General features: G+C 38.6%; 1 protein-coding gene across 1 annotated transcript in view; it reads left to right on the top strand.

The window, feature by feature from the left end:
• Positions 1–25973, top strand: part of phlpp1 (PH domain and leucine rich repeat protein phosphatase 1) — a 239361-nt gene extending 213388 nt beyond the window's left edge. Inside the window, exons 14-17 of the mRNA XM_039753204.1 lie at positions 13490–13606; positions 17998–18192; positions 19133–19361; positions 24677–25973. Of these exons, the coding sequence (XP_039609138.1) occupies positions 13490–13606; positions 17998–18192; positions 19133–19361; positions 24677–25888 (1753 nt within the window). The 3' untranslated portion in view covers positions 25889–25973. The remainder of the gene's footprint in view (positions 1–13489; positions 13607–17997; positions 18193–19132; positions 19362–24676) is intronic.
• Positions 25974–27503: the final 1530 nt, after the last annotated feature.

The following is a 27503-nucleotide window of genomic DNA, read 5'->3' as shown; positions in this document are numbered from 1 at the left end:
TGTTGACCTATTTTAAAAATGTGTAGCCTCACTCCAGTCTGCCAGTTCTCTTGCACTATCTTCATATTTTGAAACTCCACCATAAAGAGAGACTTGAACCCAACCATCCTTTGCGTACCTAGACAAGGGCATATCCACTGGGTTAAGGAGTTTCTCCAAATGCTCTTTCTTTTATGTAACAGTAATCCCTGTTGAACCATTGCTAAGAAATAGCCTAGTCATTATCCCATTTGTCCTTCCCAAGTCTTTGAATAGTTTAACAGAAGCTTTTTCTTGCTATCCACATGACAGTCTCTGTGGTCTTGATAAAACTTCTAACAAACACAGATTTTCTCTTTGAACAATGGTCTACATGATGCGTTTTTGGCTTGCCAGTTCTTCTCAGTCACATCTGGAGACCCTTTGGCATCAACAACCTTGGCTACACCTCCTTGCAGCTGACTCCACTACTGAGGTATTGAGCCTAGTCCATTCAGAGTAAATCCCTGATCTCTTCCAAAATACAGGTGAAAATGTTGTGGTGATGAGAGTTAAATTAATTCCAAACAGGCATTCTCTAGCTGTTTTCAACAACCTCCCACTACCTGTTTGGATCTTCCAGATCTGTCCATTGGGCATGTTATTCTTTAGGCCAGGTCACTTCTGTCTAATGATTGGTTGGCATCTCGTAACCTTTTCACCCAAGTGTTCTGAACATAATGGCTTCAAACCTAACAACACATATACAACATTGGTGTATTTGGCCCAAGTTAGTCTGTTACAAGGTTTATTACCATCCTTGTGTTGGAAATTGATGTTCAATGAGGACAATTAATGACTAGCAACACAATAATAATTTACCACACACATTCAGATAAGGTAGGCCACTCCCCTCGTGAATGTTGAAGCTTCCAATTAGGGTTACAGAGATAGTAGAGGGTACCTTTTTGAGGACCATATTCAGGGTTTCTAAAAACTTCAAGTAACCTGAATAGTTTATAGTGTGTGGGCACCAAACAATAGTCAAAAATTTTCATAGTGTGGCAGCCCTCACATCTGTTGGAATTCAAATTACAAAACCTCCATCTAGGAGCTTCTGAGTATCTCAATATCTGCCTGCGAAACTCATGAATTTGAGGGCAGCCACTCTTGCATACAAGTGATACCAAGAACACTTCTCAAATTAATTAAAGGAACACTTAATTGTCACAGTCTAACACCAAGTCATTTAAGCTTCAGAGATATCAATCTGAAGAAGCATAAGCGTTTGTGAATCAACTTCACCTGCTTTGCTGCAGATGAAAGTGACATAAGGTGCACTGGAGAGGTAACAGCAAGACACCACTCAAAAAGGGAATGGTTTTGCAGGTGGTGACAACAGACAATTGCTCTCTTTTTATCCTTCCTGACTGATTCATCTCTAAATTTGTATTTTGCTTATGTCCCTGTCACTACTGGTAGCATCTATACTGTATGTGCCATTGTAAGAAGGTTTGCTCAGAAATGACGGCGGGTTCACACTGAGCACATGTGAAAGATGTGAAAGAGTCTGGATATTCTGTAGTGAACATTTTGCAGCCTGCAACATCATCCAGCATGACCTGTATGGCGGTGGGTTAGTGATGGTCTGGGGAGGCATATCCTTTGAGGGTCGCATGGGTTTTCATGTGCTAGGTCATTGCTAAACCTTACACTGGTGCAGTGAACCCTGGGTTCCTCCTGGTGCAAGACCATGCCCGCAATTATGTGCCCAGAGTGTACAGACATTTCCTGAATGATGAAGGCCTTGGCACCATTGACTGGCCACACATTCTCAAGGGCTGAATCCAAAAGAAAACTTCTGGGTTGTTATGTATCGGTGCATTCATGGCTAAGTAGCACCACCGACTGTCCAGGAGCTCACTGATACCCTGATCCAGGTCTGTGAGGAGATTCCCCAGGGCACCATCTGCTGTCTCATCATGAGCATGCCCAGATGTTGCAGTGAGTACATACGGGCATGTGAGGTCAATACACACTTCTGAGTCACATCATGTGTTGTGCGCAAGTACGCAAGTTGGATCAGCCTGTGATTTCAATTTTTGACTTAGATTTTTGGTGGGATGTTGAATCTAGCCCTCAACGTGTGTTGCTGATTTTGTTTTCCATTGACATTGTTGTTAAATCATTTTGTTCTCAATGAATTGCATAGATTACTCAGTAAAGATTTTCCACTTAAATAATTAATTCATCGAGATTCAGTATGTGACTTAAGTTTTCCCATAATTTTTTTGAGCAGTGTATATGTGATCAGTATTTCTCAACCTTGTGTGCAAGTTCTGGTTCTTTCTCCACTAGAGAATTTACATTTCATAGATCATTTCAATTGACAAGGCCTAGTATGTGTGTTTTTGTTTCCAGCGTAGCCCAATTTGGCTCAGTCCACCAAAACCACAAAGGTGAAGAATGAGAGTCCTATGCAATGCAAGTTAGGCAACAGGCAAGAGTAGGAAACCTTGCCATTTGGTGCTCACCAGCAAACACTGCTATCCTTCTGTTCTTGAGAACTGCATTACAATATCTGTGCCATTCTAGTTTTCAAACATGCTATTTTTGTAAGGCATATCTTATTCAAATAAGCAGCTGATTATTTCGGTGCATAGTGCTGACAATCATTTGTGTTGGTGGATTGTACTGAAAGTGTACTGCTATGCATTGCTTAGCCGTGAAACTTGATGAAAATACAGTGTTTGCTCCTAAAACTTTGTTTTTGATTCCTGTGTATTGTAAAGCCCCTTACAGTGATGCTTGCTTAAATAAATACTTTTGAATAATTGTACTATAGCTGCCTACTGTAAAGCCCCTTAAAGTATTCATTGTTAAAGAAAGATACTATGTATCCGTGATTCCCCAGGGGTTTGTGTGCTTTATAAAAAGGGTTCGCGAAAAAAATATTGTTATGGCAGAACTTTAAATCCCAAGCGTAAAAAATATAACAAAAGAGTAAATATAGGCAAATATATTCACAATACAATTAATAATCTATACTAATAAAAGGCAAAGCCCTCACTCATTCACTCACTCACTCATTCACTCACTCACTCACTCACTGACTCATCACTAATTCTCCAACTTCCCGTGTGGGTGGAAGGCTGAAATTTGGCAGGTTCATTCCTTACAGCTCCCTTACAAAAGTTGGGCAGGTTTCATTTCGAAATTCTACGCGTAATGGTCAAGTTGCCAAGTAATGTTGAACCAAGTCGTCACTACGGTGTTCCCAAAATGCGCACTTTGCTGATAAACTGAGCGCACTGAGTTTGCACGGCGCTTTGGTGACTTTGAAGAACAAAAAAAAGTCCGTCTACATGCGGCTCGAACCTTGTGCATGTTTGGTAGCACATATCTGTGTGAGAAGCTCTTCTCAGTGATAAAGACTAACAAAACAGCACACAGGAGTCGCCTCACTGATGAGCACCTTCAATCCATCCTGAGAATCTCCACAACACAGAACCTCACACCAAACATAAACAAACTTGTTGCCAAAAAAGATGCCAGGCGTCCAGCTCTAAAATGACATATGAGCAAAGACAACTGAATGATTTGATTTGTTATTGCTGAAAGGAACACATTTTATTTATATTTCCAGGTTTTGTTATGCAGCATGTTCATATTTGAATTTGTATAATTTTGACAGGATATATTTTTATGGAGAGCAAAATCTTTTGGGATATTTAAAATCTAAGTTTATTTTTTATATAAAATTACATAAGAGTAAAGAAATTTGAATGTTTGTTCTTTTAACGTTTACTTTATTTCTAACTTGTATAATTTAGACAGGATATATTTTTATGGAGAGCAAAATATTATAAGTTGTTTAAGGTTTGAGTTGATTTATTCAGAATAATATTCCTGTCTGTTTTACCATTCCTACCAAAGATATTTCTGTCGACTAAATAAAAATTCCTTCTATTTAAAATTTAGTTCATAATATCCACGCAGACTTGCACGTAGAGCGGGAGTTATCCGTTTTAACAAGTAGCGTATTGCACTGATACGAAATAGCTGTGTGTGTATATATGTAGATATATATATGTATGTATATATGTGTGTGTATATATATGTGTATATGTATAGATATATATATGTTTATGTGTGTGTGTGCAAATATATATATGTATTTTTATATATATATATAATATATATATATATATAATATATATGACAGCAACACTCATCACTCACAACAGTGACAAAACAATTACATTGACAATCATGTTACGTTATTTTCAAAATGTTTCCTTTTCTTTTTCATTGCTTCTTTAACACACTACTTCTCCGCTCTTGAAGCTTGGTATTTTACTAGTCTATACTAATAAAAGGCAAAGCCCTCACTGACTGACTCACTGACTCATCACTAATTCTCCAACTTCCCGTATAGGTAGAAGGCCGAAATTTGGCAGGTTCATTCCTTACAGCTTCCTTACAAAAGTTGGGCAGGTTTCATTTGAAATTCTACATAATGGTCATAACTAGAAGCTTTTTTTCTCCATTTACTGTAATGGAGTTGAGCTCGAAAGCAGCGGGGGGCGGAGTTTCGTGTGACATCTTCACGCCTCTCACGTAATCATGCATTACGTAGAAAACCAGGAAGAGCTACAAAAAGCGCTGAAGAAAACATGCATTATATAATTAAGAAGGCAGCGAAGCAATTAGAAGTGAGCGAGTGACATATAAAACCATATTCAGCAGCTCACGTGAACTGACGCAGTGCACAGACAAAAAGCAACAGTTCCAAAGAGTGCTGAACAAAAACCGAATTACACTGCTACGCTCAAATAGACAAACCTCACGCCGTGGCACAATAGTAGAGCCTTCGCCTCTAGCGCCGACGTCCGAAGTTCGATTCCCGAGAGCGGATGCACTAAGTATGTACGCACGCTTCTCGATTCATTTTAGCCTCGCGTCCCCTTGGTTTGAGACGAATGAAAAAATATGCGGTTAACGCAGAAAGACAGATCACCAATTGAAGCCTTATGAATAATGGATACTTTATTCGCGATCAATGATTGTTTTGGTAAAGCCATACTCAGTGTATTCATTAGATGAACGGTAAAAAAGTAAGAGCGAGGGGAGGGTAACTTATTGAGGCACGCAGGCAAAACCACAATAGCACGCGGGCTCGATGTACTGTAGTGCGCGTCAACTCGATCTGAATTGCTCAATCACATTCGAAAAAATATTTCTTTTCAAGTTCTATTTAGTCCGTATGTGTCAAACTCAAGGCCCACGGGCCACATTCGGCCCGGTGTGTAATTATATCCAGCCCACGAGATCATTTTATATACTGTATTATTGTTATTAATGGCCCGGGGATGTGAAGTGCTGGTAACACAATAAACTACAGATCCCATAATGCAGCGCTTCAGCTGCCTTGCCGAACACTTACCGCGTTAATCAAGTCTAGCTTATGATGCTGCAAGTTATTGCGAAGCTAGCCCACGATGCAGAAGAGAAAAAGTGATTCTGAACATAGAGCCTTTAAAAACCGATGGGAGGCTGAGTATATGTTTACTGACATTGCCGGTAAACCCGTGTCTCATTTGTGGAGCTAATGTGGCTGTAATTACAGAATTTAATCTAAGACTGCACTATGAGACAAAACATCAAGATAACCTGAAAGACCTGAATGCAATGCACAAGATACAGAAAGCAGAAGAGTTAACGAAGAATCTGGCACTTCAGCAGACGTTTTTACCCGTGCAAAATCACAAAGTGATTTCAAGTAAAGCTACTTTTATGGGAGACACAAATGCACCAGTGCAACTTGCCCCACTTTCCCTGTTGCCAAGTAATGTTGAACCAAGTCGCACTGCGGTGTTCCCAAATATGCACTTTGCTGATAAACTGAGCGCACTGAGTTCGCACGGCGCTTTGGTGACTTTGAAGAACAAAAAAAGAATTTTGAGTTGTTTCGCAACCCATTTGCCGTCGATGTGGAAACTGCACCTGTGCAGATTCAGATGGATGTGATTGAGCTGCAGTGTAATGGCACACTGAAGGCAAAGTACGATACTGCACGGCCTGCACAGTTTATTCACTCCATTCCTGCACAAATGTTCCAGCTCCGTCTACATGCGGCTCGAACCTTGTGCATGTTTGGTAGCACATATCTGTGTGAGAAGCTCTTCTCGATTGCAGTCCATCCTGAGAATCTCCACAACACAGAACCTCACACCAAACATAAACGAACTTGTTGCCAAAAAAAGATACCACACGTCCAGCTCTTATAAAATGACATACGAGAAAAGACAACTGAATGATTTGATTTGGTATTGCTGAAAAGAACAAATTTTATTTATATTTCCAGGTTTTGCTATGCACCATGTTCATATTTGAATTTGTATAATTTGACAGGATATATTTTTATGGAGAGCAAAATCTTTTGGGATATTTAAAATTTCACTTTATTTTTTATATAAAATTACATAAGAGTAAAGAAATTTGAATGTTTGTTCTTTTAACGTTTACTTTATTTCTAACTTGTATAATTTAGCCAGGATATATTTTTATGGAGAGCAAAATATTATAAGTTATTTAAGGTTTGAGTTGATTTATTCCGGAATAATATTCTGTCGACTAAATAAAAATTCCTTCTATTTAAAATTTAAATAGAACTTGAACTGAAACGATAGTTCATAATATCCACGCAGACTTGCATGTAAGAGCGGGAGTCATCCGTTTTAACAAGCAGCATATTACACTGATACGAAATAGCCTGTCCATTTAATTATTTAGGAATGGATAAATAAATTAAGATTTTGTACAAATAATGTTTTTCATTTTTCTTCCTCCATGGATTCTGGCACCCCCAGCAACAGTTGCTCGCACCCCAAAGACTGTATATATGTGTGTATATATATATATATATATATATATATATATATATATATATATATATATATATATATATATATATATATGTGTGTGTGTGTGTGTGTGTGTGTGTGTGTGTGTGTGTGTGTGTGTGTGTATATGTATATATGTATATATGTATGTATATATATGTTTATACAAACCGGATTCTAAAAAAGTTGGGACACTAAACAAATTGTGAATAAAACTGAATGCAATGATGTGGAGATGGCAAATGTCAATATTTTATTTGTAATAGAACGTAGATGACAGATCAAACGTTTAATCCGAGTAAATGTATCATTTTAAAGGAAAAATATGTTGATTCAAAATTTCACAGTGTCATCAAATCCCAAAAAAGTTGGGACAAGTAGCAATAAGAGGCTGGAAAAAGTAAATTTGAGCATAACGAAGAGCTGAAAGACCAATAAACACTAATTAGGTCAATTGGCAACATGATTGGGTATAAAAAGAGCTTCTCAGAGTGACAGTGTCTCTCAGAAGCCAAGATGAGTAGAGGATCACCAATTCCCACAATGTTGTGCAGAAAGATAGTGGAGCAATATCAGAAAGGTGTTACCCAGCGAAAAATTGCAAAGACTTTGCATCTATCATCATTAACTGTGCATAACATCATCCGAAGATTCAGAGAATCTGGAACAATCTCTGTGCGTAAGGGTCAAGGCCATAAAACCATACTGGATGCCCGTGACCTCTGGGCCCTTAAACGACACTGCACCACAAACAGGAATGCTACCGTAAAGGAAATCACAGAATGGGCTCAGGAATACTTCCAGAAACCATTGTCAGTGAACACAATCCACCGTGCCATCCGCCATTGCCAGCTGAAACTCTACAGTGCAAAGAAGAAGCCATTTCTAAGCAAGATCCACAAGCTCAGGCGTTGTCACTGGGCCAGGGATCATTTAAAATGGAGTGTGGCAAAATGGAAGACTGTTCTGTAGTCAGACGAGTCACGATTCAAAGTTCTTTTTGGAAATCTGGGACGCCATGTCATCCGGACCAAAGAGGACAAGGACAACCCAAGTTGTTATCAACGCTCAGTTCAGAAGCCTGCATCTCTGATGGTATGGGGTTGCATGAGTCAGTGTGGCATGGGCAGCTTGCATGTCTGGAAAGGCACCATCAATGCAGAAAAATATATTCAGGTTGTAGAACAACATATGCTCCCATCCAGACGTCATCTCTTTCAGGGAAGACCCTGCATTTTCAACAAGATAATGCCAGACCACATTCTGCATCAATCACAACATCATGGCTGTGTAGGAGAAGGATCCGGGTACTGAAATGGCCAGTCTGCAGTCCAGATCTTTCACCTATGGAGAACATTTGGCACATCATAAAGAGGAAGGTGCGACAAAGAAGGCCCAAGATGATTAAACAGTTAGAGGCCTGTATAAGACAAGAATGGGAGAGCATTCCTATTTCTAAACTTGAGAAACTGGTCTCCTCGGTCCCCAGACGTCTGTTGAGTGTTGTAAGAAGAAGGGGAGATGCCACACAGTGGTGAAAATGGCCTTGTCCAAACTTTTTTGGGATTTGTTGACACCATGAAATTCTGAATCAACATATTTTTCCCTTAAAATGATACATTTTCTCAGTTTAAACTTTTGTTCCGTGATTATGTTCTATTCTGAATAAAATATTAGAAGTTGGCACCTCCACATCATTGCATTCAGTTTTTATTCACGATTTGTATAGTGTCCCAACTTTTTTGGAATCCGGTTTGTATGTGTGTGTGTGTGTGTGTGTTTGTGATTATGTATATATGTATGTATATATATATATGTTTATATATGTGTGTGTATGTGTATATATATATATATATATATATATATATATATATATATATATACACACATAGTGCTCCTGTGTAGTATAATTATCTACTGTACCGTCATCAGTCCACACCTTGAACCTGTCCCAGTCATTCAATACATAAGACACAATGTTTCTCCAGATATCAAGAGTGAGCCTGATATGGCGTGCAATATGTAACAAAGAGAATGGAAAAGATAGGTGCCATCTCCGGGCATGGAAACCACTCGATAAGTGACAGTTCTTTGATCGATGGTGATCACCTCGATAGACATGTTAATGCGGGTACGGTTGGAATGATAAAGGAAATGGGTACCTGAACAATGTAAAGTAAGTCTAAAATACCTACACAATAACTATAATCGTAATAAATGAACAATAAAACAGCGGAGAAGCCGTGGATTAAATAAAAAGGCTGTAGTTATCAGCAGGGAGACGTGAATCCCGTGGCGAAGCAAGGAAGGGAATGTAGAGACTGGAGTGACGGACGGCCTTATATAGGCAGGCAGCCATCAACTTGGGAGGCGTTGGGATGGGGGACCCAATGCCGCTTCACACGGTGACTGAGCTGCAGGCTATGGACGTATATATGTACGTAAGTAGGATTCAGTTAGCGTTGGGAACCCGCGTACCAAATTTCTTGAAGATGGGCCCATAAGTAATAAAGACTGTTGAAAAGTTCAATATGGCGGCCGACAGTGGCATCATACCACCGAAATAAGTACCAAATTTCAGCCTTCTACCTACACGGGAATTTAGAGAATTAGTGACATTGGAAAGTTCAATATGGCAGCTGACAGTGGCATCATACCACCGAAATAAGTATGTACAATGGTTTCGTTAGCGCAGGGAAGCCGCCTACCAAATTTCATGAAGATGGGGCTATAAATAAGAAAGTTCAACATGGCGGACGTTTTTGACCGTTATGACTGTTACCCGTAGAATTTCGAAATGAAACCTGCTTAATTTTTGTAAGTAAGCTGTAAGGAATGAGCCTGCCAAATTTCAGCCTTCTACCTACATGGGAAGTTGGAGAACTAGTGACGTTTGGAAAATTCAATATGGTGGCCGACAGTGGCGTCATACCACCGAAATAAGTACGTACATCGGTTTTGGTTAGCGCAGGAAAACCACCCACCAAATTTCGTGAAGATGGGGTCAGCCTTCTACCTACACGGGAAGTTGGAAAATTAGTGACGTTGGAAAGTTCAATAGTGCGGCCGACAGTGGCGTCATACCATCGAAATAAGTACGTACATCAGTTTCGGTTAGCGCAGGGAAGCCGCCTACCAAATTTCGTGAAGATGGGGCCATAAATAAGAAAGTTCAACATGGCGGATGTTGTCGACTGTTATCGACCGTTATGACCATTACGCGTAGAATTATTAGAATGAAACCTGCTTAACTTTTGTAAGTAAGCTGTAAGGAATAAGCCTGCCAAATTTCAGCCTTCTACCTACACGGGAAGTTGGAGAATTAGTGATGAGTCAGTCAGTCAGTCTTTGCCTTTTATTAGTATAGATAATCCGTATTTTTGTTGAGTAAAATGTTGCAATTTTCCTAAATAATATTGCAAGTTTATGAGTTATTATTGATGTTTTTTATGTAATATATACACACCCCGATCTACATACTGTCAAATAAACGAACCACACGCTGTGGCTACAACATGAGAGGCTTAGCTCTAGCGCTGGCGTCCGAGGTTGATCCCGAGAGGGCGTGCAGTGAGTGTGTATGCCTGATGAGCCCAGAATTAGGGCGAAACACATGCCACGCATACTGTTTGCATTATTTGACAGTAAAACTATTTCAATATATTCAATATTTATATATATATATATATATATATCAGCGCTTCCCAATCCATTTTACCCTCGCACCCCCTTGGCTTGAGAAGAAGTATGAAAAAATATGAGTTTAACGCAGAAAAACAGATCACCAATTAAAGCTTTATGAATAATGGACACTTTATTCGCCATCAATAATTGTTTTGGTAAAGCCATACTCGGTGTAATCCTCCTTCCATTTTATAATTTTCTGCAACTAGCCATGATTAAATGAACGGTAAAAAAGTAAGAGCGAAGCGAGGTGACTTATTCAGGCAGGAAGACAACAGCTCAATAGCTCGAATTTGGATATAAGTAGGTTCTATTTAGTCACCAGAAATATCTTTGGTAGGAATGGAAGTTGAATTTAGTCATCATTGCATAAATTTTTCTTCACCATAGAAATTTAAAGACTAAATTCAACTTCCATTCCTACCAAAGATATTTCTGAAGTTGAATTTAGTCTTTAAATTTCTATGGTGAAGAAAAATTTATGCAATGATGACTAAATTTAACTTACATTCCTACTAAACATATTTCTGTCGACTAAATAAAAATTACTCATATTTAAAATTTAAATAGAACTTGAACAGATACGATAGTTCATAATACCCACGCAGAACTAAGTGCACATAAGAGCAGGAGTCCTCCGTTTTAACAAGCAGCCTATTGCACTGATACGAAATAGCCTGCCCATTTAATTATTTAGGAATGGATAAATAAATTAAGATTTTGTACAAATAATGTTTTTAATTTTTCTTCCTCGATGGATTCTGGCACCCCAAGCAACAGCTGCTCGCACCCCAAAGGAGATAGATATATATATATATATATATAGATATAGATAGATAGATATCGATCGATAGATAGATAGATATCGATAGATAGATATATATATATGTGTGTGTGTGTATATATATATATATATATATAAATATAGATATATATGTATATATAGAGATATGTATGTGTGTATATATATGCCTGCAACACTCTTGACAAAGACTAAACAATTACATTGTCAATCATGTTACGTTATTATTAAAATGTTTCCTTTTCTTTTTCATTACTTCTTTAACACACTACTTCTCCGCTGCATAGCGCCGGTATTTTGCTAGTACAATACTAAAAATGGGTCAGTAAATCAATTAAATGTCAAATTCATGAATATTACCTCAGTCACTAACGCATTGCGACGGAAGATTCCGTAAAATCGTCGAGGTAACCATCTGTAACGCGATGAGATGCTAAGCCACTGGCGAAGCTTGCACATTCTTGTATGATCCGGAAACTTCCAATTCAGCGAACTGAGAACCTCGATTGTGCTCAAAAGAACGAGAATAACGTCTGCCGATATAAAAACACTGTGATCAGATAATGGAGAGTGGAGTCGTATTGAATCGTACGAGGCGCTTAAGAACCAAGAGTGATTTTAATAAGAGAAATTGGTAGTGCATAGTGTGTATAAATAAATTACGATAAAGACTTTTTACTTAAACGTGCGCACGTCAAACCTGAAAGTGAATAATTATTACTCCATAATTTTATTATGGATCGATGGTTAAAAACGGGTAGTTTTATCAAGTCTGACAAAAAGCTGGACCAGCAATCAATTGCTGCTTCTACTTCAGTCCCTGATTTGGTTCTAATACAGGGTGACGATACTCAAAGTTGTAGTGAGCTACTGTCTCACCAGACTGAAAGCAAGGAAAAAATAGGCGAACATAGTAAGACAAAAGAGAAGAAATGAAAATATGACAGCGACTATTTACGAATGGGTTTTTATTTTACCTGGAATGAGTCAGAACCTAAACCGCTTTGTGTAATTTGTAATGAAGTCCTGGCCAACAGAAGTTTAAAACAATCACTTCTTCGTAGACACATTGAAACAAAACATCCAAAGTACAAGGATAAACCTATCGTAATGACTACACAGGGGGTTCGCCAATTTATTCTGGTTTTTTGAAGGAGTTCACAAGGAGAAAAAGGTTGAGAACTGCTGCTATATATAAAAGAGTTTGTTTCTTTCTTTATATATTTTATTGTTTTGTGCATTTGTACTGTGTTTTTCTCACACATAAACAAAGATGTGATGGCTAGGTTCCAAATTAACCCTGGATACATGTCAGTGAGTGTGAATAGGCTCTTTGATGACACCCAGAGTTACTGGGATAGACTCTGATAAACCCCCCCAACCCCCCACCGCCCCGAGCCTGATTCAGATTAGGCAGTTTCGAAAATGTTATATAATGTAAGAAGTTAACTATATTGAAAAATAACTGATTACATGCAACTGACAGGAAATTATATGTCTGTAATTCTGAAACCTGTAATAATCTTTTATTGATGCTATTGATCTCTAGAGCCATCCATCCATCTATTCCGCTAACCAGTCAACAAAGAGCACAAAAGACTGATTTATTTAGGTCATCCATCCATTATCTAAACCTCTTAGTATAATTTACAGTTGCATGAACCAGAACCTAATTTGGGAGCCAGTCCATCACAAAAAACACACATTAAGTTTTGGTTAATAATAGAAATAATGATGTTGGTATTTTCAAGCAATGTTTTTGTGGAGGTATATTTTTAGATTTAGTAGTATGGTATTAATGAAAGAAATAGTTATTTAGCAATCATGCATATTCTACTACATATAAATGTGAAGTAAATATCACTATTAACAAAATTGAGACTAGGTGAAAATTGACATACTTTAAAATTTGTATAGTGAAACAAATCATGTGTATTTTTAAGAAAAGGTGTACAGAATTGCTTAATAAAGATATGGCAAAATACAAGAGTGTCATTTGGATAAAAAGCTTGTTTACATGGTCTCTGGTGAAAGGTAAGAGTAACTGTGTTTCCTTTATTTTACACCATATATACATGATTAGTGTGTTTTGCCAATTCAGAACCCAATTTAACAAAAAATTTTTTTCCTTCTCTTATAGTAACATTCGGTGTTTTAAAATTGATCAGTCATCGACTTCATTCTCAAATAGTGACACTTCAGGTGCACCTGCTATTTGGAGTCATGGGTATACTGAAGTTTCAGGTGTCAAAAACAAGTAAGAGAGTAATATATGTACAAATTTATTTAAGTTGGGAACATGCTCACTCTGTATAAGAATCACATTCTCGTGTGAAAGTTAGTGCAGTTCCTTATGGCTACAAAGCATTTGACACTCATGGTTTTACTTATATATTAATGTCTGGTTATTTTTCTCAGCCAGGAATGTTTTCTTTTCTTTATTCTGTCTCTAGGATACAGAGATTGCTGACACATAATGTCTATATAAGCCTTTAGTTAGCTTAAAAGAAGCAGTGTTTAAATGCATCCTGGAATTGTGAAAAGCCTCTTTATATTCTTCAGTGGCAAAATTACTAAGGAGAAACAAGATGCAGGCGAAGAAAGAGCAGTTCCAGAGAACAGGGCACTTGATAAATAGATATTTGGGGGAAAAATGTGCTTCCGTGCTAATGGCATAAAGTAAATAATGCTTTACCCTGAAGCAGTAGCAAAATTTCAGTTTAATACAAGTTTAAAAAAAAGTTTTTTATGCTGAAAATTTGTTTGGGGTACATATTAAGCCATATTTTTAAATTGCCATTTGTGTCTTTATTTCTTGGCGTCAGTTATTGTTCACACCCTGCCATCATTATATTAGAAATACTTTATTGATCCCAAGGAAGAAATCCAATTGCATACCACAGCAAAGCCACACAATACAAAGATATCAACTGAAGTGCAATTAAATGAAATAAATTAAAACATATAATACAATAAATATTATGCCAAAAAACTGTAGCATATTAAAGTCTGTAATATCTTCCTATGGCTTCCAGCTGGAGTGAAGTAAAGGAACGTCGGAAGAAAACACTGAAGTGCCTAATAACAGTAAGCTGAAAAGATACCCATAGGCACTTCTTATTGCACTGGGATTGAATGAGCCTGTTGCTAAAAAGCAGGGATGGGCAGAATTGTTCATGGTGGCATTCCATTTTGCCACCACCATCTTTTCCACAAGAGCCACCTGAGTGCCCAGAGTTAGTCCTGTGATGGAGCTACCTTTACTGATAAATTCATTCAGGCATTTTGCATTGCCTGATCTCCAGTTTCTTCACCAGGAGACCACAACCTAGAACAACTCACTGGCTCCAACATTTCCAGCAGCTTGCTACACAAATAAAAGACCAGAGTCTGCTCAAGACGTACAGTCTACTCTTGTCCTCCTAATACAGCACCACTGTGTTGTCAGACCTAGTGCAGGTGCTGTTCATATAGACCCTAGGTATTTGTAGCTCTGCACCACCTCCACTTCCTCCTTCAGGAGCTCCTTAACTTGCTGGAAGTCCACAACCAACTCTCTAGCCTTGTTGATGCTGATCTACAGGTGGCTTTCTCTGTGGCACAAAACAAAGTCCAGTACCACCCACCTGTACTCCGACTTGTCTCCATTATCAATACAAGCTATGACAGGGGATATGGTTAGAGCTGGTATTATACTGGAAGTCCATTGTGTGGAGAGTAAAAAGGAAGGAAGACAGGGCTGTTCCCTGAGGTGACCAGGTATTACACACCACTATCTCTGCCATTAAGCCTCACAAATTGCTATCTGCTGGTGAGGTAGTCCGTAATCCAAGAGACTGTGGACGGCACTGAGATTTATGGCCCTTAGCTTGCTTCCTAATCTGTGAGATAAGTAGGTGTCAAAGGCCGTGGGGAAAAAAAAGCAAAGAACACGATCCAGACTGTGATGCTGTCTTTGTCCAGGTGGGTGTAGGCTATAAATCAGAATAGCATATAAATCAGAATATCCTCCACACCTACTGTATATATGCCAGGTAGGGAAACTGTAGTGGATCACAATTTTCTGTAACTAGGGATTGGAGCTGTTTCAGGGGTAGTTTCTAAATGGTCTTTAAATATATGAAATGAGAGTAACTGATTTTTCTTTGGCAATGGATCCACACAAGATGTTTTCTACGGAAGGGGATGTTTTTGCAAACATTTGGTGGGGAAGAGAAAAGGTACTCAAAAGACCTCACTGGTCTGACTGGCTCATATTTTCACCACCACCCTGGGGCTAATTGTATCAAGCCCTGCAGCCTTGGTCATGTTAAATTTCCCCAGCTGTCACATCACTTGGTCAGCAGAGATGGACAATCTGGGAAGTGAAAGGGTAAAGGGGATGTAGATCACAGGTATAGGGTACATCCACATTACCATTTTTCCTTTAAAAATGAAGCAATCTTTGTCTGAAATAGAAAAAGAACATTTTTTTAAGCAGCCCGTGTCACATTAATGTGCATATTACATTTCAAACTAACAGTCTTCAAAATTCGTACCTGTCATCTTATGAAATGAAAACATTGCAAATGTTAAAGTACCACCTTAACAAAAGAAAAAAGAAATAAATTTTGTGATAAACAACATTTGTAAAAAAAGTAACTCTGTAGAGAAGATAAATAAGTGCATGTGTCTATACTGTGTCTTCACTTTACTGCATTGTGTTTTAGTGTTTCTCTTTTTCCTGTAATATTGTGAGTCCAGCTGCATTCTGCACATATTTACTTTATTAAGCACCATTATTTAACTGTGGCTAATGCTCCTCCTTACTGAGCAGATACGTTTAAATAAGAAATGTTGTTTGACAGGGTGTTAACTGAGTTATTTACAGTATGATTTTCACGGGGTACTGAATTTGGACTATAGCAGTAACGCCACTGGAAATGGGACTTATTTCAGAAGTGTAGTTCATCCATCCATTATCCAACCCGCTATATCCTAACTACAGGGTCACGGGGGTCCGCTGGAGCCAATCCCAGCCAGCACAGGGCGCAAGGCAGGAAACAAACTCCGGGCAGGGCACGCACACACACACACACACACTCAACTAACCTGCATGTCTTTGGACTGTGGGAGGAAACCTGAGTACCAGGAGGAAGCCCACGCAGACACGGGGAGAACATGCATACTCCACGCAGGGAGGACCCGGGAAGCGAACCCAGGTCTCCTAACTGCGAGGCAGCACCGCTACCCACTGCGCCACCGTGCCGCGCAAAAGTGTAGTGACTGATAAATAATTTGCCTCTTACACATTTATACAGCATTCGGATTTTACAAAACACAATGTAGATTTGTACAGGTAAGCAGCACAACAAGCAGGTAAGCAACTCTTCTGTGCCCTTTTATATTAAAAAATGTTTTCTTCTTCCGTGAAGGATGATCAATCAGTTGAATTAGACATCATAATGAGCAGAATCCTGTCAGGAAAGGGCCACAAAATAAGTATGAACTAATCAGTGCATGATTAGAGTACAGTTTTTGAAAAACTGTTGTTTTCATCTGTCCACAGCACTGACACTGTGTTTTACGAAAGTGTCCAATACTTTAGAACGTTTTTAAAAGTCTTTATTATCAAGGATCAAAAATGACAGTGTGGACTAAAAACAAAAACACTCATTTGTGTTTTTAAAATGAAAGAATGAAAACAAAGGGTAGCAGTAAGCAGTGTAAAACCTCAGTCATTTGCACAAATGTTGCAGTGTTGGAGGAAACCTTGACTGAAAAGTTTGCATCATCTACACTTCTTTGACATTTTGCTGTAGTTTGCATTTCAGTCTGCCCCAGAAGCAAAATTTCTTTACTTTATCTCTTCCTTATCACCAGACCTGAATTCCCTCATCTTCTTCCTCAGTAGAACCTTTAAGTTCTTTATCATCCACGATTTGTTGCTGGAGAAACCTCATACTGTCTTTGTGAGAAGTATGTTCTCCACACAAACCATTATTTATTCTCTAATACACTGGCTGAGTATCTCGGTGTCTTTGCCCTATGACTTACAAAGCATATCCCAGTCAGTTTTCTCTAAGACATCCTACAGAGCCTCCGCAGCTTCTCTTGTCAATTTCTGTACAGTTCTGCTGATGATTGGCAGCCATGCTGGACAAAGCATTTAATGTACAGTATCTCTGAAAAAAGTTGTGAACCGATCAGCTATGCCTCTTTAACATTGCCATTAAACAAGTTTGGGGTCCAATTATCCCTTGTTGTACAGTTCACCAATTGATAACAATTGGTGACGTTGAAGAGAGTGACACATGATTAAACTCATTATAATTTCTAATGAAAAACCTGAGGTGATCTGTTGTAAGTTTGCTGACCACTGTGTCTGTTGTGATTGCCATGTGCAACAAGTAGGGGGGATGTAAACAGCCAAAGCAATGGTGTGTGAAAATTTCTTCAGCATGTAATCAGGTCTTAAGACCATTGTAAGCAGTTTAATGTCCTTTTTTAAAATGATAAATTCCTTTTCCGTGGATTTGATGTTATTAAATACAGCTAAAGTCTTTAAAATGTAAATATTTACTCTTGCTAGTGAATTTGAGATCATCAAAAATTCTTTTATGCTTGTCAGAAATTACAGTTAAAGTAATTCTGTCGTCCTTTATACAGGTTGTGTGTAGCAGCCCTATGTGCCAATAATTTCTGTGATAACCGGGAGGCTGTGTATGGAGTCTTTGATGGAGATCGCAATGCAGAAGTGCCTTCTCTTTTGCAGTGCACCATGAGTGATGTACTTGCAGAGGAGCTGCATAAGAGCAAGAGCGAAGAGGAGTACATGACCAATACTTTTCTTGTTATGCAAAGGTGGGGATACCACAACACTTGTATTGCCAGCATTTTAGCCTTCTCGTAAATTCTCATTTCAAGTTCTTTTGGAATATTTCCAATATGAGTCAATTCTATTAAAATTCTGTACACTGATTTTCAGTCATTCTCGAGTTTTTCTAATCTGTTTAATTTGGTTGTAGTCAACACAATAAGTATTTGATTCTTGTTTTTTTATTATTTTTCACAATTACTTATCAATGGTGTTTTAATGATGTAAACACAGATTATTACTACTGGCCTGTTACTATAAATGTATTATCAAGAAGCACTTACTTTATTTTATTTAGCATGTATGGTATCTGAAAGATGCACATTTAAAGCTTTATTTTAAACATAATATAAATAGCAAACTATGATTAGTGTTGTTTAATAGTTACATCAAAAGAAAATGTTATTTTTTCACACAGCTAGATGTTGAAACAAAAATCTTCATAGCTGATCAAAGGTGAACATACTGTGATGTCTTCATTTATAATGGCAGTCATTGATAAGTGCTATTCACAGACATGTATTCCTGACATTTTTCTGCACAACTGTTTGTTTTAAATTACTGGTTCCACCAAGAAGCTGCATATGTCATGAATTCTTCAAGCTGCTGTTTTTTCTACAATTTTGAAGGTTATAGGTTGTGTTTTATGTGTTTGCTTACTTATTAGGCTATAGGGTCATTTTACCATTTCTTTACTTTTTTAATATATTTATTTTTAAAGTTTTCCTTATGAACTATTAATTAAGTGTACAGTATATAAATATGGTAGCATGTATCACATTGCGCTTTAAGTACAATTAGTTCTACAGAAGTAAAGTTCACTGCATCATTACATTTTGTACTGTTAGTTCTCAACCATTAAGTTTATTTGTATGTCTAAGTAGTCAACATCTGGCTGATTTAAAAGGTGCTTTTCTGTTTATATAGGAAACTTGGAACTGCTGGGCAAAAACTGGGAGGCTCAGCAGTACTCTGCCATTTAAAACATGATCCCCTTGATCCTGGAGGCTGTTTCACTCTCACAAGTGCAAATGTGGGAAAATGCCAAGCAGTTTTATGTAGAGATGGCAAACCACTGCTCCTGTCAGCTTCACACACGGTCAACTGGGAAGAAGAGCTTCAGAGAACTAAGCAGCAAAAATGTATCATCACAGAGGTAGGAGAAATTGAAGCCCTGGTCAGACACAAATTATATTGTTTCCTTTGAATTTAAGAGCTAATTGATTGAAAACATATCTATCCACAAAATAATTTCTGCTGTTTCAGTACATGTAATAATAAACGGGAACGTAAGATTGGCTTACAAATGTAATGTGATGGAACAAGGAATAGGGGTTAATTACCCGCAGTATTTTGTCAACATCTAAGCATTAGGCAAACTCATTTTTGACTTTATCATTGTAGTGTAAGGCATAAATACCTATCTTTGTGCGCTTCCAAACTGTTCTTTTATGTACAACTGACATGAATAGTCAGTTTATAATCACAATAATTGTTTAAATGTATCAAACTTTGATAACTGAATGTTCATCTTTGTTTTGACATGTCACCTGTTCTTTTTAAATAGTCAGCATCTGTCACTGATTAAGTGCTTCCTCTTATACCCCAGTGCCTTTGTCCTCAAACGTCAAAAAAGACAACCTGTTTTGCACATTCCCATAGATAAGAAAAAAGTGAAAAGAAATCCAGGTAGTTGTGCTCAATGTATTGATAATATCTTGCATCCACCTTTGCTCCAGGTCAACTGCCTCTGCAGTTGTAATGTTGAAAATCCATTTTTTTGTCAATGGTTTTTATGTACCAAAATACATTTTGTTTAAACCCCACAATAAATTTAAAAGTGGATATTATCTTGCCAAGTGACACTAAATTGAAAGAGACTTGCATTACTGCCATGCTAAAAATATTTTTTCAAAAGTCTACTAAAGCTTGCGAGTTCATAATTACCGTACCTTCAGTTTAAATCAGTAAATGGTAGGTGTGTATTTCACGTGTCATAATTAAACTCCACTCAGACATCATGAAACACTGGTAAAGAAAAGCATGAAGTTATGCAACTATCTAACATTTTTAGCTGAAAACAAAATACAGTAGACCCCCGAGATGATCGTGGCCTCAGTCGTTCGCGGATTTTTCCGTAGAACCTAACTAATAATTGTTAGCGGAAACCGCAAATATCCTCCGCAATTTTTTATGCCTTTTTTTGTGGCAGTACTGCACTGTAGAGTGAGCAGGAAGCAACCGTAGAGGAAAACGCGGCTTGGGATGGTGAAAGTAGCCAATTCGAGAGCATTGTACTGTTGTACAATTTGAAACTGCAACTCCCAGAAGTCCTTGCAGTGGCTCTGATTGGTCTTCTGCTGAGGGTGCAGGCTGCAGGGGCTGTTGGGGTCAAAGGATGTCAGTGTGGCTTTTAAAAAGGAGGCTGGTGAAAAAAAGAAAAAAAAAAGTTTTTGTAATTTGCGTTTCAAGTACCTGTCTGTCTGCCTTCTGTTGAGTTACCTGTACTTATTCGTTTTGTCCTGGATTGCTCCTGAACCCATCCACCATTTCAGGAACTGCCAGTAGGACTATCTATTTTCATCGTTACATTTCATCTGTTGCCATTTTTCATGGACTTTACTGTGTGTGTTTTGTTTGTGCTTTGTTGTATTTAATGTATAATTGCCGTAAGGGGAACAGGGGTGGTATCGTTGTTTTCATTACATTCTTTATTTGCTGTTTGATTACCGGTTTGCTTTGTTTTTGTCTCCACCACAAAAATACATAAATCACCATCTTGTGAATCTTAGCGGCATTGGACCGCTACAGCATTAGCTGCTGATTAACTGCTGCCCTGTGACGCATCTCCAGCTGAGTGTTGTCGTGTTTTCCGTGCCATTTGCTGGCAAGCAGGAGCTGATCAGTCAGTGCCGTACATTCTTTGAGCAGCCAGCTCATGACCACTGACGGCCCCTGCAGTACTGCAGCCTCACTGTCTCTGGGATTGAGCTGCTGCACTAGACTAGCCTGTAAGCATCAGCGTTTACCTCTGTGTGCTTGCATGCAGCCAGTTCAAGCGCAGTTGGCTCTGTGATTTACTGAATTTCATCAGTGGCATCAGTTGCACCTTGTACATATTGTTCCAGTGGTTTTTGTTTTAGTAGCTTTTACAGTTCATTAGCAGTGTGTAAAATGATCAGTGTTGCAGTAATTGTGATGCTCTTTACATGAAAAAAAAATGTGTTCCATTAAAATTTCACTTTGTGAATTGTGACGTTTACTTAAAAAGTGCAGCAAAAAAGTATTTGGCATCCAGGGGTGCATTAACCCCCATGTATGTGGCACTTTAAGGGTTAAAGCTCCGAAATGCCGCCGGAACGAGCTGCACCTTCTAAAGCTTCTGGCAATGAAAATGCGCTTGCATGAATTACAGTACATATAGCAGTAACATCAGTATATCACATTCTAGCACTGCGGGAGACATAGCAGTACAGTATACAGGTTTACCTTTACATTCTTTTTTTAGATGATGTATTAAGCTGATTTTGAAATGAAAGTGTTTTGGGGACATATTTAGGGTTTAAACTATTAAAATAGGCATTTTTTAACCACATTCACAATTCGTGGGTGCTTTAGGGACGTAACCCCTGCGAATTGTGGGGTGTACTGTATATTAAAACCACAGCTCCCTGTGATATGACTGAACACATTTTACCACTGCATTATCAGATAATTACAGCCCTGGTAATTTTGTCTGTGTTGGACTTGTTGACAGATTCTTTGGCTGCTAGGATATATTTTAAACATTTCTATTCTAGAAACTCTACACCAGATGTTTACAAATTCTCAATTTGTGAAGGTCAAATATAGATATGCTCTGTAGGTTTTTCCAGGTCTGTAATGATGGCCCACCTGTAATTTTAGGACTTTATGATGTTAAATTTGATACTATAAAATGTGTCCACAGACATAAAACAGTGGCATTTTATTTTTGTTGCACATTTTCGTACAAAAGATGTAGGTAAAAGTGCTATTCGAGATTTCAAAAAATAGTTACAAGAAAAAAAAAATTCGATAAGAATAATATTCAATGAGTAATAAATGTAAATAATGCACAGTTACACAAGACAGATGCATAATTAAGAGAAGTATAGTCCTTAAATATAGAATTGTTAAGTCTCTAAAATGCAAGTCAGGTGTTAAGGTCACATGGCCAGGGTGGACAGGAAAAAAAAACTGTCATTAACATAAGCCCTAAGGTTAATTTTAAAACTGAACATTCAGTAAATTTATTTGCATCAAACATCAGTTTATCACTTTGAACTAGAAATTAAACTTCAAAGTGAGACTATTTTAATGCTGCTGACCACTCATTTAATCAAACTCCTTGCATTAGTGTATGCTTAAAACACAATGTCAGGAGCAAATTACAATGAGAAATTTCTGAGTGCATTACTACTGCCTTTATATGGAAGTGCTTAATTAAAATTCTAGATAATAACTAAAAATGAATATTTTAACCTCATCGCTGGTAGGCAAATGTGTAGACCACAGTATACACACGAGCACCAATAACCCCATTGTATAAAGTGTGTGATTCCGTTCATTCTTTTAGAGTTTGCCTTGACATGAAGTACTAAAATATCTTTAAATTAGCCAAAGCCATTCTGGCATACATGTTGCATTTTCTGTAGACCAAAAATGTTCCAATTTTGATGGCAGCAAGTTGAGATAATGGGGCTGGCTGCCCTATTAACATCTTAAGCATGTTTTTTATTAAAAATGCAAAAAAACAATTTAATTGTGGTGTAATCTTTGGTAGTAACACAGTCAGGAAAGTGGGTAGCACAGGGTCAGAATACTGTCTATGCATATATGTATTTTGTGTGTGTGTTTATGTATTGTGAGCAGGGGGGCTGAATGCACCCCTGGAAGACACAGACACTTCTCAAAAAGCCCCTTCTAAAACACTGACAGACTACCTTCACAATGCTCCTTTACTTGCGGCTGCTCTGTTGCGCGATATACTTTCCGCGCGGTAATCTGCATATTTAAAAGCCTAAAACCTGCCGGTCTCTCCTCCCCCGGTCATCCTCTGCTCCTGTTGGGGGTCCCGCTTCCATTGTGCTCCCCTATGTTGACTGTTCCTGTCTCTGGAACTTTATTCAAACACTTCAAACAAACATGTATCTTTTGTAATGCAAATCTCCCAATTCACCACATGCCAAAGGTGCTCTGTTGGATTGAGATGTGGTAACTGTGGAGGCCATTTGAGTACAGTTAACTCAGTCATGTTTAAGAAACCAGTTTGATATGATCTGAGTTTTGTGACATGGCACATTATCCTACTGCAAGTCGCCATCAGAAGATGTGTACACTGTGGTCATAAAGGGATGGACATGGTGAGCAACTCAGTACTCAGGTAGGCCCAAAGCGTGCCAAGAAAATATCCCCAACACCATTACATCGTTGATGCAAGTCAGGATGGATCCATGCGTTCATGTTGTTTGTTGCCAAATTCTGATCCTATCATCCAAATGTCACAGCAGAGACTCATCAGATCAGGCATGTTTTTCCATTCTTCTGTTGACCACTTTTGGTGAGCCCGTGTGAATTGTTTCCTGTTCATAGCTTACAGGAGTGGCACCCACTGTGTTCTGCTACTGCTGTAGCCCATCTGCTTCAAGGTTTGACATGTTGTGTGTTCGGAGGGGCTCTTTTGCATACCTCAGTTGTAATGAGTAGTTATTTAAGTTACTGTTACCTTTCTATCACCTCCTCTGACCTCTGGCATCAACAAGGCATTTTCACCCAAAGAACTGCTGCTCACTGAATATTTTTCCTTTTTCCGACCACTCTCTGTAAACCCTAGAGATGGTTGTGCATGAAAATCCCAATAAATCAGCAGTTTCTAAAAACACTCAGACCAGCCCATCTGGCACCAACTACCTTGCCACATTCAAAGTCATTTCAATCCCCTTTCCTCTCCATTCTGATGTTTGGTTTGAACTTCAGCAAGTCGTCTTGACAATGTCTGCATGCCTGAATGCATTGAGTTGCTTCCAGGTGATTAGATATTTGCATTAACGAGCAAAGTGGCCAATGTCGATTTTTCTTGCCAAGTATCCTTAATTTAAACCTTAAAAATATTTCAATGGGGATAACATACATTTATAATTTACATTAAGAATTTTGTTTTCAGTGGAGGAAACTTTGCACTAGCCCCTTCAGATCCCTTGTGCCTTTTAACAGCAGCTACATTCCATGTCTTTCAATACAATTTATTGGTTTAGGAAATTACCATCTTATTTGTAAAGCTGTTTTAAAATTGAAACACTGATTTATCTGTTGGCTTGTTTTTAACTTTCTTAACTGTAATTAGATAAGAGAGTCTTGTATACTGTTGTTTGCTATTTTCTAAGAGGTTTTGGTGATCAGAGAGGATCTAATACTTGATTTTTTATTTTTTTTTTTTTCTTCACATTTCAGGATAATAAAGTTAATGGAGTGACAGATTCAACAAGAATTCTCGGGTACACATTTCTTCACCCTTCAGTCATTCCTCGACCTCATATCCAGTCTGTGACACTTAGACCACAGGATGAGTTTTTCATTTTGGGCAGCAGAGGCTTATGGGACAGTGTTTCACCATGTGAGGCAGTGGAAGCTGTACGTAATGTTCCAGATGCTTTAGCAGCAGCTAAAAAGTTATGCACATTGGCTCAGAGCTACGGCTGCAATGACAGTATATGTGCTGTGGTGGTACAGCTCAATATTACAGAGGACTGCTTCTGCTGTTGTGAGCTAAATGCTGTACCTCCACCCAGCCCAGGTATCTTCCCGCCATCTGTGAGTGTTGTGATCAAGGACAGGCAAACCCCTTCGGACACACTAGGTATGCCTTCTTCAAGCAGTGGCATGGCCTCTGAGATTAGCAGTGAAATATCTACCTCTGAAATGAGTAGTGAGGTTGGCTCCACGGCATCAGATGAGCCTCCACAAAGTGTGGTGATAAATGATAACAGCATAATGGCCTGCACCAATGAACAGCGTTATTGCACACTACACCCTGTGTGTCTGTCAGGCTCTTTTCAGCGCCAGTTGTCTAGTGCTACATTTTCTAGTGCCTTTTCTGACAATGGTCTGGATAGTGAAGATGAAGAGCCTATTGCTGGTGTTTTTTCCAATGGTAGTCGAGTTGAGGTGGAAGTGGATATCCACTGTCTTCATGCAAAGGAGAAAATGGTCTCTTCAAACCCCCAGTCAGTCACTGAAACTTGTGATGAGGGAATCGTTATAAGCTCAAATGAGGAGGATCCCACTAGTAGCATTATTTTACCAGATCGAACCCTACTTTTGAAGCTCCACACTGATGATGTCTCTACAGAGCGACTGCAGAGAAAGGGTATGGACTACATGATGGGCACTTTGGGCAGAAGGCGAGCAAATGGCTCTATCGCTCCTTTAGAAAATAGCCACAACGTAATTGAAGTGGCTGCTGATGCCCCCACCAAAAAAAATGGAGGTTACTTTGCAGCTCCTGCACAGCCTGACCCAGATGACCAGTTGATAATTCCTCCTGAACTTGAAGAGGAGGTCAAAGAGATCATGAAACACCACCAGGAGCAGCAACAGCAACAGCAGCAGCAGCGGCAGTTCCAAGCGGACCAAATGCCTGACTATTATGACACTCCTCTGTGATTACGGGAGGAGATGGAGAAGATTTCTGCTGTATGTGTGTACATATAAATATATAAAAATATGCATTCCAAAATATTTTTTTAAATCAGTGCTAGATTTGTTTTGTTAATTTGAAAGAAATGTTGATAATCCAATTTTATTTTTCCTTAGCATATCATTTTATGAAAAAGTGTCATTTGATTCTTTTTTAATTTGAAAATTGAGCTTTCTTTAAAAGACAATTTCATGAATATCTTTATTATTGTAGATAGTCTGTTTAATAAGTTTATTTCTTATCTTATGGCTTTTGTCAAGTCATTGAAATTTGTAGAAATTATAAAGACTAACTCCTAGGAGTTGCTTACACTTTAATGTGACTTAGTCACTGAAATGTACTAATCTTCTCTGCGAGAACAGATGATTTTTTTTCTAATTGCTGTAAACAGAATAAATGGTGTGTACTGTTGCGATACAAGGAACTGGTTTTCCAGGGATTCGCTACATGGGAAAGGAAAAAGTTGCATTGTGGACTGGGATAGAACGAGACAGAAATCCCATTTGAAAAGCACATAATTCAAATAAGCAATTCAATAAGAAACTGACTTCTCCAGCTTAGCCAGGCCATTTTTTCCTCCCACCTACTGTTCCAGTTCACAAAGAAACACTTTAAATTATTTCCCTTAGTTCTGCTAACACCAGCATGACTGTGCAAGAGACTGATAATGAGATTTTTTTTTATTTACAAGGATTATTTCAACCAGAAACAAAGTTGAATTTGTTACAATAAATTTGACATTTCCAAATAATAAATGGTGTCCTCTTTTACTGCTCATCCATGGAATGCTCTGAATGTATTGATGTGTTTTCAGGTGTCCTGTACAGTGTGACAGATTAGGGCTGTATCGCTCCCTTGAACCCCTGTCCAAGACTCCAGACACCAGGTAAAAGTCCAATAATCGACTTAATTTAAATGTCACAGTGCCCAAAGCACCCTCTCCTCCACTGTACTCATATAAATCACTATCACAAATACAATAAACAATCCTCTGACTCCCAGACGCGTTGCCACCCTTCCACCCAGCTCAGCTCAACGTCTGGGAGCTCCCACAGTCTTTTTATCCTCCCTGACCCGGAAAAGTTCCCAATCCCCAGGCAACATGATTCTTTATCACCTCCAGGTCAGGTACAAGTCCTTCTCGCCCCGGAAGCACGTCACTCTTCCTTTGACTCACTTCCGGGTTATAGGGCACAAATGAGTCTTCGGTCCTCCCTGCAGCTCCCTCTTGCAGCCCCTGTGGTATCCAGCAGGGTCGTGTATAAAAACTACATAGTCCATGACTCCTTGCTGGTCTTCGGGGCACCTCCATACTGCAGGGAGGGCTTCATCTGGCGGCCTGGGGGTATTGGCCGGGATGTCAAGCCGGCCAAAGACCACAACAAAGGCTCACCAAAACAGTAAGTACGTGTTTCTAAGCTCTTCCTGTCCTCTTTTGTTTCTTTGCCTTGTTGCTCTTTGTAGATTTTTATCTTGTGGTGCAAACAATTTGAAGTACATTGAGTGAGTGTTCACTATTTTCATACACAGTTTTATGCAAGAAATCCACACAAATGTAACAAAAAACTTGCCTGTGTTCAC

This window comes from Polypterus senegalus, chromosome 5, assembly GCF_016835505.1.
Source record: "Polypterus senegalus isolate Bchr_013 chromosome 5, ASM1683550v1, whole genome shotgun sequence".
Lineage (NCBI taxonomy): Eukaryota > Metazoa > Chordata > Cladistia > Polypteriformes > Polypteridae > Polypterus > Polypterus senegalus.
This window is presented reverse-complemented; position numbering and strand designations above follow the sequence as displayed.